A 16,469-nucleotide genomic window follows, 5' to 3' on the forward strand; every position below is an offset into this window, starting at 1 on the left:
CGGGGACACAAAATGCACCACAAAATAGAAAGTGCATGTCAGAAAGGCAAGGTCACAGTGATCATGGGGGACTTTAATATGCAGATGGACTGGGTAAATAATGCTGCCAGTGGACCCAAGGAAAGGGAATTCATTGAATGTTTACAGGAGGGGTTTTTGGAACAGCTTGTGATGGAGCCCACGAGGGAACAGGCCATTCTGGACTTGGTGTTATGTAATGAGCCAGACTTGATTAAAGATCTTAAAGTAAGGGAGCACTTAGGAGGCAGTGATCATAATATGGTAGAATTCAATCTCCAATTTGAAAGATAGAAGGTAGAATCAGATGTAAAGGTGTTACAGTTAAATAAAGGTAACTACAGGGGCATGAGGGAGGAACTGACGAAAATCGACTGGGAGCAGAGCCTAGTGGGAAAGACAGTAGAACAGCAATGGCAGGAGTTTCTGGGAGTAATTGAGGACACAGTGCAGACGTTCATCCCAAAGAAAAGAAAGGTTATCAGAGGGGGGGGGGGATTAGGCAGCCATGGCTGACAAAGGAAGTTAGGGAATGCATCAAAGCAAAAGAGAAAGCCTATAATGTGGCAAAGAGTAGTGGGAAGTCAGAAGATTGGGAAGGCTACAAAAACAAACAGAGGATAACAAAGAGAGAAATAAGGAAAGAGAGGATCAAATATGAAGGTAGGCATAACATTAGGAATGATAGTAAAAGTTTCTTTAAATACATTAAAAACAAACGGGAGGCAAAAGTTGACATTGGGCCGCACCAAAATGACGCTGGTAATTTTGTGATGGGAGACAAGGAAATAGCTGAGGAACTAAATAAGTACTTTGCGTCAGTCTTCACAGTAGAAGACATGAATAATATCCCACCAATTCCGGAGAGTCAGGGGGCAGAGTTGAATATGGTAGCCATCACAAAGGAGAAAGTGCTAGAGAAACTAAGAGGCCTAAAAATTGATAAATCTCCGGGCCCAGGTGGACTACATCCTAGAGTTCTAAAGGAGATAGCTGAAGAAATAGTGGAGGCGTTAGTTATGATCTTTCAAAAGTCACTGGAGTCCGGGAAAGTCCCAGAGGATTGGAAAATCGCTGTTGTAACCCCCCTGTTTAAGAAGGGAACAAGGAAAAAGATGGAAAATTATAGGCCAATTAGCCGAACCTCGGTTGTTGGCAAGATTCTAGAATCCATTGTTAAGGATGAGATTTCTAAATTCTTGGAAGTGCAGGGTCAGATTAGGACAAGTCAGCATGGATTTAGTAAGGGGAGGTCGTGCCTGACAAACCTGTTAGAGTTCTTTGAAGAGATAACAAATAGGTTAGACCAAGGAGAGCCAATGGATGTTATCTATCTTGACTTCCAAAAGGCCTTTGATAAGGTGCCTCACGGGAGACTGCTGAGTAAAATAAGGGCCCATGGTATTCGAGGCAAGGTACTAACATGGATTGACGATTGGCTGTCAGGCAGAAGGCAGAGAGTTGGGATAAAAGGTTCTTTTTCGGAATGGCAACCGGTGACGAGTGGTGTCCCGCAGGGTTCAGTGTTGGGGCCACAGCTGTTCTCTTTATATATTAACGATCTAGATGACGGGACTGGGGGCATTCTGGCTAAGTTTGCCGATGATACAAAGATAGGTGGAGGGGCAGGTAGTATGGAGGAGGTGGGGAGGCTGCAGAAAGATTTAGACAGTTTAGGAGAGTGGTCCAAGAAATGGCTGATGAAATTCAACGTGGGCTAGTGCGAGGTCTTGCACTTTGGAAAAAAGAATAGAGGCATGGACTATTTTCTAAACGGTGACAAAATTCATAATGCTGAAGTGCAAAGGGACTTGGGAGTCCTAGTCCAGGATTCTCTAAAGGTAAACTTGCAGGTTGAGTCCGTAATTAAGAAAGCAAATGCAATGTTGTCATTCATCTCAAGAGGCTTGGAATATAAAAGCAGGGATGTACTTCTGAAGCTTTATAAAGCATTAGTTAGGCCCCATTTAGAATACTGTGAGCAATTTTGGGCCCCACAACTCAGGAAAGAACATACTGGCACTGGAGCGGGTCCAGCGGAGATTCACACGGATGATCCCAGGAATGGTAGGCCTAACATACGATGAACGTCTGAGGATCCTGGGATTATATTCATTGGAGTTTAGGAGGTTGAGGGGAGATCTAATAGAAACTTACAAGATAATGAATGGCTTAGATAGGGTGGATGTAGGGAAGTTGTTTCCATTAGCAGGGGAGACTAGGACCCGGGGGCACGGCCTTAGAATAAAAGGGAGTCACTTTAGAACAGAGATGAGGAGAAATTTCTTCAGCCAGAGAGTGGTGGGTCTGTGGAATTCATTGCCACAGAGGGCGGTGGAGGCCGGGACGTTGAGTGTCTTTAAGACAGAAGTTGATAAATTCTTGATTTCTCGAGGAATTAAGGGCTATGGAGAGCGGGTAAATGGAGTTGAAATCAGCCATGATTGAATGGCGGAGTGGACTCGATGGGCCGAATGGCCTTACTTCCGCTCCTATGTCTTATGGTCTTATGGTCTTATGGTTCTTTCAAAAATCATCTTAAATGTGTGTCCTCTTGTTATAGACCTTTCAGCCACTGGAAATAGTTTCTCCTTATTTACTCCATCTAAATCATTCATGATTTTAACTATCTTTATTAAATTTCCTCTTCGTCTTCTCAACTTTAATAAAAACAATCACAGCTTTTGTACTTTAGCCGCATAACTACAATCCTTCATTCCTGGAACAATTCTAGTTAATCACTTCCATACTCTCTCCAAAGCCTTCACATCCTTCCCAATGTGTGGTTCTCAGTGTTAGCCACAATACTTCAGCTTACAAACAACTGTTTTATAAGGATTTGGAATAACTTATTGAATTTTGTGCTCTATGCCTCTAATTATAAAGTCCAAGATCCCACCCACTTTATCAATTGCCATCTTCAAAGATTTGTGAAGAAACACCTCTAAGTCTCTTTGTTTTTGCACCTCTTTCAAAATTGCACCATTTAGCATATATTGGGCTGGGTTTTCACAGAGGCAGATATTGGAAGAGCCCAAGCATTCATTATTATGTTTAAACAGCTGTGTCTAAGGGAAAACATTGCGCGATTGACAACACTTGATATTAGATCAATTTTGTAAAATGTACAATGTTATTTACACAAGATAAAGAGGTATCCAGTGCTTGTAGTTTCTGCTATTGATACTTTAAAGATCTGGATGATTGACACGTTTCTAGGGCTTCAGTAAAAGCTGTTTTATTTAAAGAAAGTTATGAATGCATGATTGTTTTTTAAGCTTTTCCACATAGAGTAAATACTGGGTAAATGCACATGGAAGTACCATAGATTGGCATGGAGGGCATGAGGGACTATTACGGATGGGCAAAGGGCATGGCTTAGCAGAGAGGGCATGAGGAGTCTTGGGAAGTGGGTGGAGGAGCACAGGGTGACATGAAGGTGCATGGTGAGTGTCTTTGTGGTGGGCGAGAGTGTGATGTGAGAGATAGAGAGTCTAATGTTAATTTTAAAAACTGGGATAAAGTTCCAGAGCACCGAAGCGGGGCTTTTAAACAGCTGACTCAGCAGTCCTCGTTGCTGCCTCCAAACTGCTTACGGGGCCGGAGGTAAGGACTTCAGTTAGCACCCACCCCTCCGCTAAATAAAACACCCACCTTTGCAGACACTTTCTCCCAAGGGCCATGCCAAGCTGGAAAATTTCCTAACACCGTGCTACCTGTCTCTGGGATGAAAATCCAGCCAATTATCCTTCCACATTCTCCCTATCAAAATGTCTCACCTCTCAAATTTAAGCATTGAATTTCATCTATCATGTGTTTGCCCACTCCACCATCCTCTTTATAGCCTCTTGAAATCTATTACTATCTACCTTTATATTCTGATACCCTTCCAAGTTTCATGTCCTTTGCAAATTTTTGAATTGTACCCTGTACCCATGAGCCCAGGGCATTAATGATTACCAAAAACAGCAGTGATTTTGGTACTGGACCTTAGGGAATGCCACTGCATATCTTCCTCCAATTCAATAAAAAGTTATTCATTGCTGTTTTCTATTCTTCAGCTAATTTTACATTCATGCTCCTTTTAGGAACATAGGGACATAAGAATTAGGAGCAGAAGTCGGCAGTTCAGTCCTTCAAGCCTGCCCTGCCATTCAATCAGATCATGGCTGATCTCTTCCTGGTCTCAAAGCCACCTCCCTACCTGTTCCCCTTATCCCTTTAACCAGTTTTTAAAAATCAGAAATATATCTATCTCCCTCTTGAAACCATTTAATGATTTGGACTCCACCGCACTAGGGGAAGCGAGTTCTACAAATTCACCACCCTCTGCGAGAAGTAATGCCCCCTCATTTCAGTTTTAAAGCTACTGCCTCTCAACCTATACTTGTGACCGCTTGTTCTAGATTGCCCCACAAGGGGGAACATTTGGTCTACATTTACTTTATCAATCCCTTTTAATATTCTATATACCTCAATCAGCTCCCCTCTCATCCTTTTAAACTCCAGCGAGTATAAGCCCAAACTGTTGAATCTCTCCTCATATGTCAACACCTCCATCCCCTTTTATCCCATGATCTTCAATTTTGTGAACTTTGTGAAATGCCTTCAAGTCCAGATGCACAACATCAAGGTGGTTAAGCATATTTGCCCTAAACAAAACTGTATTGGTTGCCCTTTATTGTCCAAAAGTGGTTCTTATTTTCTCCTGGATTATTATTCATAAAAACTTCCCCATCACCAATGTTAAAATGACAAATCCATAATTGCAATGTCTATCTATCTTCCCCTTTTTGAAAAATTTGGAACACAGGAACCATTTAGCCTGAAATCTTCCAGTACTTCGGCATTACCCCTATGTCTGGGGAGAAATGTGGCCAGAATCAGTGTAATTTCTACTGTTACTTCCCTCAGCAACCTTGGATGCAATCCATCTGGATCTGGTGACTTAACCACTTTAAGTATTGCTAACCTTTCTAGTACTGTCTCTTTATCTATTTTTCTTTAAATCACATCCAATACCCCAGTAACTTCCTCATTTACCAGGTGTCCTCTTCCTTGCCACCAACCTAACGTGTTAATTTAGTCTTAGCCTCTTGTGACTCCTTTCCTTTTTCACCACACTGTACTGTTTGCATTCAGCTCAATTATCCCTTGTAATATCAAGCTGACATCTGTCATATGCCCTGATTTTCCATTTCTTGGTTTGGGCTGACCTCCATTTCCCATGTGGGAATGTGCTGACATTGTACCCAATCATCTTCCCTTTAAAGGTTGTCCGTTGCTCCATTTCAACCTGCCAGTCTTTGACTCCAATTTACGTAGTTTAGATTTCTCTTCAATTGCCTGAAATCAATCCTCCTCCAGTAAAATATTCGTACCCTCGTTTGTTCCTCGTCTTTCTCATAAAATTTGAGAATTGGCTATAAAACTGAGTTCTTAGGGTTTTGTTCCATCCTAATTCTGCTTACAAATATGAAATTCAACTCTTTCAGTATAAAGCAATGAATAATTTAGATTTCAGATGTAAAAAATATGTTTAATATAAGGCTAACGAGCATGGAATCTACTCCACTACTCAAATATAGGCGCAATTTAACAAAGAACAAACAACAAAGAAAAGTACAGCACAGCAACAGGCCCTTCGGCTGCTCCAAGCCTGTGCCTACCATGCTGCCCGTCTAAACTAAAATCTTCTGCACTTCTAGGGTCCATATCCCTCTATTCCCATCCTATTCATTTATTTGTCAAGATGCCCCTTAAACGTCACTATCGTCCCTGCTTCCACCACCTCCTTCGGCAACGAGTTCTAGGCACCCACAACCCTCTGTGTAAAAAAACTTGCCTCGTACATCTCCTCTAAACCTTGCCCCTCGCACCTTAAACCTATGCCCCCTTGTAATTGACCCCTCTACCCTGGGAAAAAGACACTGACTATCCACTCTGTCTATGCCCCTCATAATTTTGTAGACCTCTATCAGGTCGCCCCTCAACCTTCGTCGTTCCAGTGAGAACAAACTGAGTTTATTCAACCTCTCCTCATAGCTAATGCCCTCCATACCAGGTAACATCCTGGTAAATCTCTTCTGCACCCTCTCTAAAGCCTCCACATCCCTCTGGTAGTGTGGCGACCAGAATTGAACACTATAAACCAGAATTGAACACTATAACCAGAATTGAACACTATAACCAGAATTGAACACTATACTAGAATTGAACATTAACGCGAAGAAAGTGCAAACTCCAGGAATCAGTTCTTGAAATTTTTCATTACCTACATGCAAAAACCAAGCAAACCCTATAATCTTAACTGTGGATTATAGCTCTGAAAGAATTAAATCTGAAGCTAGTTGCACTTTACCTCGGGCCATATTCTCTGCGCAGTGATGTTCAATCATTTAAACTTTCTACCTGTTAAATTTTTAACATGCAACAAAGTTACCTCAAAGGCCTGAAAAATTAATCCTACATGGTAGTGTTCAGACATTGTTATCTTCCACACGCACTCCTTCATTGGTCTATAGTCATCTGGATAGTTAGGAGACTGGATCTGTCCTGATTCTTTCCTGATCTCACCACCACAAATTGCTGATAATTAAAAGAAAAAACACGTGTAAGCAGAGGTACAAATAACAAGATGGTAACTTGTAAAATTCAATACTTAATATTTCAAACTGAGCAATTACAAATACATGTGAAATCTCCCTCCCTCTGAAAACAACAAAGAAGTTGGGAATGCAATGAATTGTGTGGTTGATGCCTAGACCTCACAGTGCAGTTACCCTCCCGTATTGCTGAATGTAAGAATGAAAGCATGATCTACCACTTCCCTGTTTGCTTCTTGGCAAAATACTCTGGGGTTCTCTCTATTGTGCACCATAACTCAGCAGAAACCTGCTGAGTTCCGACAGTGAATAGTCGGAAGATTCCTTTGGCAATTCAACCCCCTGTTACACTGACTGTACAATGTCACACTTGGTGCATTCCAAAACTGTTTTTTGCCTTTGCAGCCATCTAAGGGACTCAGCATCATCAAAGGAACAAAAGGTCATGTTGTCTTTAAGTCTGCAAAGTATTATTTTCCCCAGATGTCAGATAAGCCAATAGTTTATTATGTTTTGGAAAATATAATGCATTGAAAGGCTTTTCAACCAAATTCTGAAATATGATTTTTTTTTTCTTCCTGTATATCATTAGAGAAAGTGATTAAGCCTGCCATGTAAAAGAATGTGCCTTCTTTTAATCTTCACTAATTGAAGCATATATTTACCGCGCATTGTGAATATAAATCCTTCAATCATTGTGAAAGTACAGATTTAAACAGATTATAAGGGGAGTGAGTTTCTATGGGATTTCTCCTCTTCTGTAACATTGTCAGGAAACATTATGGAAACCCGAGAGGAACAGCGTAAATGAAATTTATATTATTTGTTCAAGGGTTTCCACTGCAGATGGGCCGAACACCTGTGGAAATTCATCTTCCTGTGTCTCTGCTGGTCATACTCTATTCTACATCAAGTCCTGTCCAATTACCTCATCTATTCTTGCTGACTTGCATTGTCTCTAGGTGACCAAAATTAAAACTGTCACCCTTGCATTTAAATTCCTCCAAATTACTTTTAACTCCTCCAGCCAACAACTCTCAAAGTGTCTGTTCTTCCAACCCTGGCTCTTGTGCACCTCCCCACCACCCTTACACCCTCTGCTGTCCTCACAACCTCAGTGTTGTGATATGAAATACATGTACCTTTTAGATTATATATTTTAAACTGCTGCGAATTACGACCACTGAGACAGGGTATGTATTAGTTCCATGGCTGTGTATTGAGTCTACAAACAGCAGCTTGTAGAAGTCGGATATGTGTACATAATCTCCCAGTTAACAGGATTTGAAGAAATAATTACATACAGACAAAAAAAACTAGATAATTGTTTTACCATTCCTTGTCAGATGATTGGTATGTTAATGTCAAATAGAAAAATGCAATATGGTGGCAATGTGGTTTTTGAAGACTTGACTGAGAAGCATACAAGCTTCAACCTTTTCAACATGCGGAAAAACAACTGATGTGGAAGTAAAGCAACTATCAAGTACCAAATCACGACTTCCGGTGGCGACATGTAGCAGGAGGTCGCACATTGGAGGGCTCCTGCTCAAGGCTTGATTTTTTAAAGAATTTAATGCCTGGTCTCAGGGGCAATTTTTGGTTAAATAAGTGCAGGAAGACATAAAGAAGAAAGATGTCCAAAACCCAAAGGACAGTTGTCCTGAAGAAAGGGGGCAAGTGAAGGTTCGCCGTCGAGTGGAAGGGTCGGCTCAGGAACTGGAAGGAAGGCGGAGGCTGGGTCGCCGGGTGAGGCCACACTGCTCGCGGCAGAAAAGATGACCAAAGTGATGGTCATGGAACTTTAAAAATAGTTCACAAAGAACATGGAGGTGATAAAGAAGGAGCTGATGGAGGAGGCGATTGCCCTGGTGAGGGCAGCGGTATCGAGAGCATCGGCCAAGGTGCGGGAACAGGGTGAGACACTAAAGGAAGTAGAAGAGGCATTGTCGCAACACAGTGATCAACTCACCTCGATGGATAAGGAGCTGCGGAGGGTGGTGGATGCTAACAAGGGTCTGCGAGCAAAAATGAAGGACTTGGAAAACAGATCTAGGCGGCAAAATCTGAGAATTGTGGGTCTGCCTGAAGGGATGGAGGGCCCGAGGCCGACGGAGTATTTTGCCAAGATGTTGGCGGAGCTGTTGGGGGAGGGGGAAGATCCCTCTCGGTACGAACTGGATCAGGCTCATAGGACGTGGAGGCCTATACCAAAGGCGAATGAGCCGCCGAGAGCAGTGACTGTTTGTTTCCGTAGGTACCGCGTGAAGGAGAAGGTCCTGTGCTGGGCAAAGTAGAAGTGGGAGGTGCAATGGGCTGGAGCTGGTATACGCATATACCAGGACGTTACTGTGGAGTTGGCGAGGTGGCGGACGGCCTTCGGCCGAGTGAAGACGGCACTGTAAAACAGCAGGGTGCGGTGCGGCATAGTGTATCCAGCTAAGTTGAGGCTGGCCTACAAATCCAAATACTTTTATTTTGAGACGGTGGAAGTGGCGGAGGTGTTTGTGAAGGCAGAAGGACAGGGGCAGAATTGAGAAATGAGGATTAGTCTTGTACTGAGGGTAGGGAGTTTGTAGGAGTGTATGTATCTTTATTTTTTTCACTGCGTGTTGTTATATGTGCTAAATGAGTCGACGTTGTCTATTTGGACAAGGTAAGAGTTGGGATTTTCCTTTGTCATGATGGTTCTTTGAGGGTTGTGTGTTTACACTGGGGTTGTGTGTTGAAGGGGATTTCCTTGTTTTCCTGGGACCGGGGGGGGGGGGGGGATTGGAGGGCAGTGAGGGCTGGGCAGGGGCCTCCACACTGGCTAGTTTAAGCTGGCCAGTGAATGGGAGTGTGGTGGAGGAGGGGCTGTGGCCATCAGAGCCTGGTAGAACAGGTTTCGATGAGTCGAGGAGGGGTGAAAAGTTAGGGGAGGGGGCCGATACTGTGTGAAGTGTTTTCGAGAGGAAGTGGAGGGGAGGGGTCTGGGAGGGGGAGTGGGAGGGGTCTGGGAGGGGGGGTGGGAGGGCACTTCAATTCATGGGTGTCATTCATTGTACACTTTCGGGGTTTGGATGGCCTTGAATATTAGCAGGAGGAATATTAGTTAGGGGATGTCGCCTATATGGATTTTGGATTTCGGCTGGAGCGGTGCGCAAGTGATTTCTGGGAGGTAAGTTTTTACTTTAAAAACACTTACCTTTACAGGAGCAGGCCTTTGGATTTCGGCGGGAGCGGTGCGCAAGTGATTTCTGGGAGGTAAGTTTTTCCTTTAAAAACACTTACCTTCGCAGGAGCAGGCCTTTGGATTTCGGCTGGAGCGGTGCGCAAGTGATTTCTGGGAGGTAATTTTTTACTTTAAAAACACTTACCTTTACAGGAGCAGGCCTTTGGATTTCGGCGGGAGCGGTGCGCAAGTGATTTCTGGGAGGTAAGTTTTTACTTTAAAAACACTTACCTTTACAGGAGCAGGCCTTTGGATTTCGGCGGGAGTGGTGCGCAAGTGATTTCTGGGAGGTAAGTTTCTCCTTTAAAAACACTTACCTTCGCAGGAGCAGGCCTTTGGATTTCGGCTGGAGCGGTGCGCAAGTGATTTCTGGGAGGTAAGTTTTTACTTTAAAAACACTTACTTTCACAGGAGCAGGCCTTTGGATTTGGGCGGGAGCGGTGCGCAAGTGATTTCTGGAAGGTAGGTTTTTCCTTTAAAAACACTTACCTTCGCAGGAGCAGGCCTTTGGATTTCGGCAGGAGTGGTGTGCAAGTGATTTCTGGGAGGTAAGTCTCTCCTTTAAAAACACTTACCTTCGCAGGAGCAGGCCTTTGGATTTCGGCTGGAGTGGTGCGCAAGTGATTTCTGGGAGGTAAGTTTTTACTTTAAAAACACTTACCTTCGCAGGAGCAGGCCTTTGGATTTCGGCGGGAGCGGTGCGCAAGTGATTTCTGGGAGGTAGGTTTTTCCTTTAAAAACACTTACCTTCACAGGAGCAGGCCATTGGATTTCGGCTGGAGCGGTGCGCAAGTGATTTCTGGGAGGTAAGTTTTTACTTTAAAAACACTTACCTTTACAGGAGCAGGCCTTTGGATTTCGGCGGGAGCGGTGCGCAAGTGATTTCTGGGAGGTAGGTTTTTCCTTTAAAAACACTTACCTTCACAGGAGCAGGCCATTGGATTTCGGCTGGAGCGGTGCGCAAGTGATTTCTGGGAGGTAAGTTTTTACTTTAAAAACACTTACCTTTACAGGAGCAGGCCTTTGGATTTCGGCGGGAGCGGTGCGCAAGTGATTTCTGGGAGGTAAGTTTTTCCTTTAAAAACACTTACCTTCGCAGGAGCAGGCCTTTGGATCTCGGCGGGAGCGGTGCGCAAGTGATTTCTGGGAGTTAAGTTTTTCCTTTAAAAACACTTACCTTTACAGGAGCAGGCCTTTGGATTTCGGCAGGAGCGGTGCGCAAGTGATTTCTGGGAGGTAAGTTTTTCCTTTAAAAACACTTACCTTTACAGGAGCAGGCCCTTGGATTTCGGCGGGAGCGGTGCGCAAGTGATTTTTGGGAGGTAAGTTTTTATTTTAAAAACACTTACCTTCACAGGAGCAGGCCATTGGATTTCGGCGGGAGCAGTGCGCAAGTGATTTCTGGGAGGTAAGTTTTTATTTTAAAAACACTTACCTTCACAGGAGCAGGCCATTGGATTTCGGCGGGAGCAGTGCGCAAGTGATTTCTGGGAGGTAAGTTTTTCCTTTAAAAACACTTACCTTCACAGGAGCAGGCAATTGGATTTCGGCGGGAGCGGTGCGCAAGTGATTTCTGGGAGGTAAGTTTCTCCTTTAAAAACACTTACTTTCACAGGAGCAGGCCTTTGGATTTCGGCGGGAGCGGTGCGCAAGTGATTTCTGGGAGGTAAGTTTTTCCTTTAAAAACACTTACCTTCACAGGAGCAGGCCTTTGGATTTCGGCGGGAGCGGTGCGCAAATGATTTCTGGGAGGTAAGTTTTTACTTTAAAAACACTTACCTGGTCCCGTTTCTGTTCTTCTTGCTCTGTTTTATTTTGTTATTTTTTTTTAATATAAGGCGGGAACCGGAAGTTCGACCCGCGGACTTCTGGGAAGCCCCCCCCCCCCAAACCAATAAATTCTGGTGGAGAGGAAACCCGAGACACTACACGTGTAGTGTCTCCCACCCACCCTCCTCCTCAACCTAATAATAAGACCCATTGATGTGAGGTAAGTGCCATATTATTATTATTATTTTTTAAAAATTTATTTATTTATTAACTAGATCTTGGTTGGAGGTTAGAGGGATGGCAGGGAAGGGAGTGCAATGTTCCTCCTGCAGGATGTTTGAGGTGAGGGATGCCATTAGTGTCCCTGCTGATTTTACCTGCAGGAAATGCAGCCATCTCCAGCTCCTCCAAGACCGAGTTAGGGAACTGGAGCTGGAGTTGGGTGAACTTCGGATCATTCGGGAGGCAGAGGGGGTCATAGATAGCAGCTTCAGGGAATTAGTTACACCAAAGATTGGAGATAGATGGGTAACTGTAAGAGGGACTGGGAAGAAGCAGTCAGTGCAGGGATCCCCTGCGGTCATTCCCCTGAGTAACAAGTATACCGCTTTGGATACTTGTGGGGGGACGACTTACCAGGGGTAAGCCATGGGGTATGGGTCTCTGGCACGGAGTCTGTCCCTGTTGCTCAAGAGGGAAGGGGGGAGAGGAGCAGAGCATTAGTAATTGGGGACTCGATAGTCAGGGGCACAGATAGGAGATTTTGTGGGAGCGAGAGAGACTCACGTTTGGTATGTTGCCTCCCAGGTGCAAGGGTACGTGATGTCTCGGATCGTGTTTTCTGGGTCCTTAAGGGGGAGGGGGAGCAGCCCCAAGTCGTGGTCCACATTGGCACTAACGACATAGGTAGGAAAGGGGACAAGGATGTCAGGCAGGCTTTCAGGGAGCTAGGATGGAAGCTCAGAATGAGAACAAACAGAGTTGTTATCTCTGGGTTGTTGCCCGTGCCACGTGATAATGAGATGGGGAATAGGGAGAGAGAGCAATTAAACATGTGGCTACAGGGATGGTGCAGGCGGGAGGGATTCAGATTTCTGGATAACTGGGGCTCTTTCTGGGGAAGGTGGGACCTCTACAGACAGGATGGTCTACATCTGAACCTGAGGAGCACAAATATCCTGGGGGAGAGATTTGTTAGTGCTCTTTGGGGGGGTTTAAACCAATACAGCAGGGGCATGGGAACCTGGATTGTAGTTTTAGGGTACGAGAGATTGAGAGTATAGAGGTCAGGAGCACAGAATTGACTTTGCAGGAGGGGGCCAGTGTTCAGGTAGGTGGTTTGAAGTGTGTCTACTTCAATGCCGGAGTATACGAAATAAGGTAGGGGAACTGGCAGCATGGGTTGGTACCTGGGACTTCGATGTTGTGGCCATTTCGGAGACATGGATAGAGCAGAGACAGGAATGGTTGTTGCAGGTTCCGGGGTTTAGGTGTTTTAATAAGCTCAGAGAAGGAGGCAAAAGAGGGGGAGGAGTGGCGCTGCTAGTCAGAAACAGTATTACGGTGGATGCTAGATGGGGACTCTTCTTCCGAGGTAGTATGGGCTGAGGTTAGAAACAGGAAAGGAGAGGTCACCCTGTTGGGAGTTTTCTATAGGCCTCCAAATAGTTCTAGGGATGTAGAGAAAAGGATGGCGAAGATGATTCTGGATAAGAGCGAAAGTAACAGGGTAGTTATTATGGGAGACTTTAACTTTCCAAATATTGACTGGAAAAGATATAGTTCGAGTACATTAGATGGGTCGTTTTTTGTACAATGTGTGCAGGAGGGTTTCCTGACACAATATGTTGACAGGCCAACAAGAGGAGAGGCCAGATTGGATTTGGTTTTGGGTAATGAACCAGGCCAGGTGTTAGATTTGGAGGTAGGTGAGCGCTTTGGGGACAGTGACCACAATTCGATGACGTTTACGTTAGTGATGGAAAGGAATAAGTATACCCCGCAGGGCAAGAGTTATAGCTGGGGGAAGGGCAATTATGATGCCATTAGACATGACTTGGGGGGGGGATAGGTTGGAGAAGTAGGCTGCAAGTGTTGGGCACACTGGATATGTGGAGCTTGTTTAAGGAACAGCTACTGCGTGTTCTTGATAAGTACGTACCGGTCAGGCAGGGAGGAAGGTGTCGAGCGAGGGAACCGTGGTTTACCAAAGAAGTGGAATCTCTTGTTAAGAGGAAGAAGGAGGCCTATGTGAAGATGATGTGGAGATGCCGGCGTTGGACTGGGGTGAGCACAGTACGAAGTCTTACAACACCAGGTTAAAGTCCAACAGGTTTGTTTCGATGTCACTAGCTTTCAGAGCGCTGCTCCTTCCTCAGGTGAATGAAGAGGTATGTTCCAGAAACACATATATAGACAAATTCAAAGATGCCAAACAATGCTAGGAATGCGACCATTAGCAGGTGATTAAATATTTACAGATCCAGAGATGGGGTAACCCCAGGTTAAAGAAGTGTGAATTGTATCAAGCCGGGACAGTTGGTAGGATTTTGCAGGCCAGATGGTGGGGGATGAATGTAATGCGACATGAATCCCAGGTCCCGGTTGAGGCCGCACTCATGTGTGCGGAACTTGGCTATAAGTTTCTGCTCGGCGATTCTGCGTTGTCGCGGGTCCTGAAGGCCGCCTTGGAGAACGCTTACCCGGAGATCAGAGGCTGAATGCCCTTGACTGCTGAAGTGTTCCCCGACTGGAAGGGAACATTCCTGCCTGGTGATTGTTGCGCGATGTCCGTTCATTCGTTGTCGCAGCGTCTGAATGGTCTCGCCAATGTACCACGCTTCGGGACATCCTTTCCCGAAGCGTGGTACATTGGCGAGACCATGCAGACGCTGCGACAACGAATGAACGGACATCGCGCAACAATCACCAGGCAGGAATGTTCCCTTCCAGTCGGGGAACACTTCAGCAGTCAAGGGCATTCAGCCTCTGATCTCCGGGTAAGCGTTCTCCAAGGCGGCCTTCAGGACGCGCGAAAACGCAGAATCGCCGAGCAGAAACTTATAGCCAAGTTCCGCACACCTGAGTGCGGCCTCAACCGGGATCTGGGATTCATGTCGCATTACATTCATCCCCCACCATCTGGCCTGCAAAATCCTACCAACTGTCCCGGCTTGATACAATTCACACCTCTTTAACCTGGGGTTACCCCATCTCCGGATCTGTAAATATTTAATCACCTGCTAATGGTCGCATTCCTAGCATTGTTTGGCATCTTTGAATTTGTCTATATATGTGTTTCTGGAACATACCTCTTCATTCACCTGAGGAAGGAGCAGCACTCTGAAAGCTAGTGACATCGAAACAAACCTGTTGGACTTTAACCTGGTATTGTAAGACTTCGTACTATGTGAAGATGAGGAGTGAAGTTTCAGATGGGGCGCTTGATAGTTACAAGGTAGCGAGGAAGGATCTAAAGAGAGAGCTAAGACGAGCAAGGAGGGGACATGAGAAGTATTTGGCAGGTGGGATCAAGGAAAACCCAAAAGCTTTCTATAGGTATGTCAGTAATAAAAGAATGACTAGGGTAAGAGTAGGGCCAGTCAAGGACAGGGATGGGAAGTTGTGTGTGGAGTCTGACGAGATAGGCGAGATACTAAATGAATATTTTTCGTCAGTATTCACTCAGGAAAAAGATAATGTTGTGGAGGAGAATGCTGAGACCCAGGCTATTAGAATAGATGGCATTGAGGTACGTAGGGAAGAGGTGTTCGCAATTCTGGACAGGCTGAAAATAGATAAGTCCCCGGGGCCTGATGGGATTTATCCTAGGATTCTCTGGGAAGCCAGGGAAGAGATTGCTGGGCCTTTGGCTTTGATTTTTATGTCATCATTGGCTACAGGAATAGTGCCAGAGGTCTGGAGGATAGCAAATGTGGTCCCTTTGTTCAAGAAGGGGAGTAGAGACAACCACGGCAACTATAGACCGGTGAGCCTCACGTCTGTTGTGGGTAAAGTCTTGGAGGGGATTATAAGAGACAAGATTTATAATCATCTAGATCGGAATAATATGATTAGGGATAGTCAGCATTCCTTTGTGAAGGGTAGGTCATGCCTCACAAACCTTATCAAGTTCTTTGAGAAGGTGACTGAACAGGTAGACGAGGGTAGAGTAGTTGATGTGGTATATATGGATTTCAGTAAAGCGTTTGATAAGGTTCCCCACGGTAGGCTATTGCAGAAAATACGGAGGCTGGGGATTGAGGGTGATTTAGAGATGTGGATCAGAAATTGGCTAGCTGAAAGAAGACAGAGGGTGGTGGTTGATGGGAAATGTTCAGAATGGAGTTCAGTTACAAGTGGCGTACCACAAGGATCTGTTCTGGGGCCGTTGCTGTTTGTCATTTTTATCAATGACCTAGAGGAGGGCGCAGAAGGGTGGGTGAGTAAATTTGCAGACGACACTAAAGTTGGTGGTGTTGCCGACAGTGCGGAAGGATGTAGCAGGTTACAGAGGGACATAGATAAGCTGCAGAGCTGGGCTGAGAGGTGGCAAATGGAGTTTAATGTAGAGAAGTGTGAGGTGATTCACTTTGGAAGGAATAACAGGAATGCGGAATATTTGGCTAATGGTAAAGTTCTTGGAAGTGTGGATGAGCAGAGGGATCTAGGTGTCCATGTACATAGATCCCTGAAAGTTGCCACCCAGGTTGATAGGGTTGTGAAGAAGGCCTATGAAGTGTTGGCCTTTATTGGTAGAGGGATTGAGTTCCGGCGTCAGGAGGTCATGTTGCAGCTGTACAAAACACTGGTACGGCCGCATTTGGAGTATTGCGTACAGTTCTGGTCACCTCATTATAGGA

General features: G+C 45.0%; 1 protein-coding gene across 2 annotated transcripts in view; it reads right to left on the minus strand.

The window, feature by feature from the left end:
* The window catches only part of LOC140408560 (tolloid-like protein 1), a 537,833-nt gene that overhangs the window by 143,529 nt on the left and 377,835 nt on the right, over nt 1-16,469 (minus strand). For both annotated transcript variants that reach the window (XM_072495934.1, XM_072495936.1), the window contains exon 13: nt 6,461-6,606. In XM_072495934.1, the coding sequence (XP_072352035.1) occupies nt 6,461-6,606 (146 nt within the window). The remainder of the gene's footprint in view (nt 1-6,460; nt 6,607-16,469) is intronic.

Source organism: Scyliorhinus torazame, chromosome 3 (genome assembly GCF_047496885.1).
Source record: "Scyliorhinus torazame isolate Kashiwa2021f chromosome 3, sScyTor2.1, whole genome shotgun sequence".
Taxonomy (NCBI): domain Eukaryota; kingdom Metazoa; phylum Chordata; class Chondrichthyes; order Carcharhiniformes; family Scyliorhinidae; genus Scyliorhinus; species Scyliorhinus torazame.